Here is a 1,220-nt window from a genome sequence, read left to right as displayed (position 1 = left end):
TACCACTGTCTACAGAGTGCATACGGTCTTCCTGTGCGTGCTGCTGCAGAGTGCTATGGAGCAGAAACCTGGAAAACTGCTTCCAGAGATCTTGCTTCCCTCTTGCAGACTTGCAGTAGTTTCACAGAAATAAGATGAGCACTCTGTGTTTGGAGAAATTCGTAAGAACTTTTCTTCCTGTGTAGTACAGCCATGGAGAGGGATTTGTGTGTTACCACGGAGAAGAAACCTCGGCTAATCTTCAGATAGGTGCTGTGGTTTAGAGAGCTTGAGGGGAATACCTTACTGGTTGCACCAGTGTGCTGTTCCTTTGGTATCTCTGGCCATCCCAGGTGCTAGTGCTGAATTCCACCAATTGCAGCTCCGGAGCTTTGCGGTAGGGAGTTATCTGGGGGTGAATTTACACTAGTCTTGCTGAAGGTGGTGCAGGTTTTGGTTCATGTGGTGCAGAACCTACTCAAAAGGCTGGGGAAATACTTGGGCAGGTAGGCTGTGTTCTTGCAGCTACCAGGCTTGGGTTAAGTATGCCTTAAGGGGTTGATGGATGCCTCTGTATGGACACAACACACTGAAGTGTTCATCTTCTGTAGTGTAGGCATCTACTATTGAGTCCCAGTTAAACTGGGAACCGAAGTTTCCTTGAAATTCAAGTCTCTTCAAAGCTAAATGCTTTAAATTACTTAATTAGAAAGCACGGCTATTAAGTGGTTCTTGCCCTGTCAGGCAAAATGCTTGAGAGTCTTAGGCTAATACTTAGTTACGGGGTAATAGACAACCAGTGCTGGTAACTTTTACAAGAATTTGGACAAAGCTCCCAGTTTTGATTTGAGCTCGTAAGCCTTTTCTGTGCCTCTTCACTCGGATGACCGCAGTCCCCTTGGAACAGCTCTGTCTAGCCCAGCGGTGGCTCTGTATTGGTGTGTGTGAGAGATGTCACATCGTTGTAGGCAAATGCACTTACAAGACCCCTCCTGAAGCCTCGGGTCCTGCAGATTCTAAACTCACATGTGGTTTTCTGGCTGCTCATTCAACCGCCAGGTTTTACTGCATAACTGTAGTTGCTGGTGATGTAAATGTCAGGCTTAAAATGGAGCGTTACACATGTAGGATGACATTTGCTGCAATACCCGTGTCAAAGGCAGTGATGTGCCAGACCGTATGGAAGTGTGCAGCGCGCTTGCCAAAGATCTTTCTGCACTTGAAAAGGCTGCGGAGAACGT

General features: G+C 47.0%; 1 protein-coding gene across 1 annotated transcript in view; it reads left to right on the top strand.

Annotated features, from left to right (window-relative positions):
- Nucleotides 1–544: 544 nt before the first annotated feature.
- Nucleotides 545–1,220, top strand: part of OSGIN1 (oxidative stress induced growth inhibitor 1) — a 6,857-nt gene continuing 6,181 nt past the window's right edge. The window contains exon 1 of the mRNA XM_010140475.1: nucleotides 545–589. Within this exon, the coding sequence (XP_010138777.1) occupies nucleotides 545–589 (45 nt within the window). The remainder of the gene's footprint in view (nucleotides 590–1,220) is intronic.

The sequence above is a fragment of the Buceros rhinoceros genome, unplaced genomic scaffold (assembly GCF_000710305.1).
Source record: "Buceros rhinoceros silvestris isolate BGI_N320 unplaced genomic scaffold, ASM71030v1 scaffold77, whole genome shotgun sequence".
Classification (NCBI taxonomy): Eukaryota; Metazoa; Chordata; class Aves; order Bucerotiformes; family Bucerotidae; genus Buceros; species Buceros rhinoceros.
The sequence above is the reverse complement of the archived record's forward strand: the minus strand, read 5'-3'. Positions and strand labels throughout refer to the sequence as shown.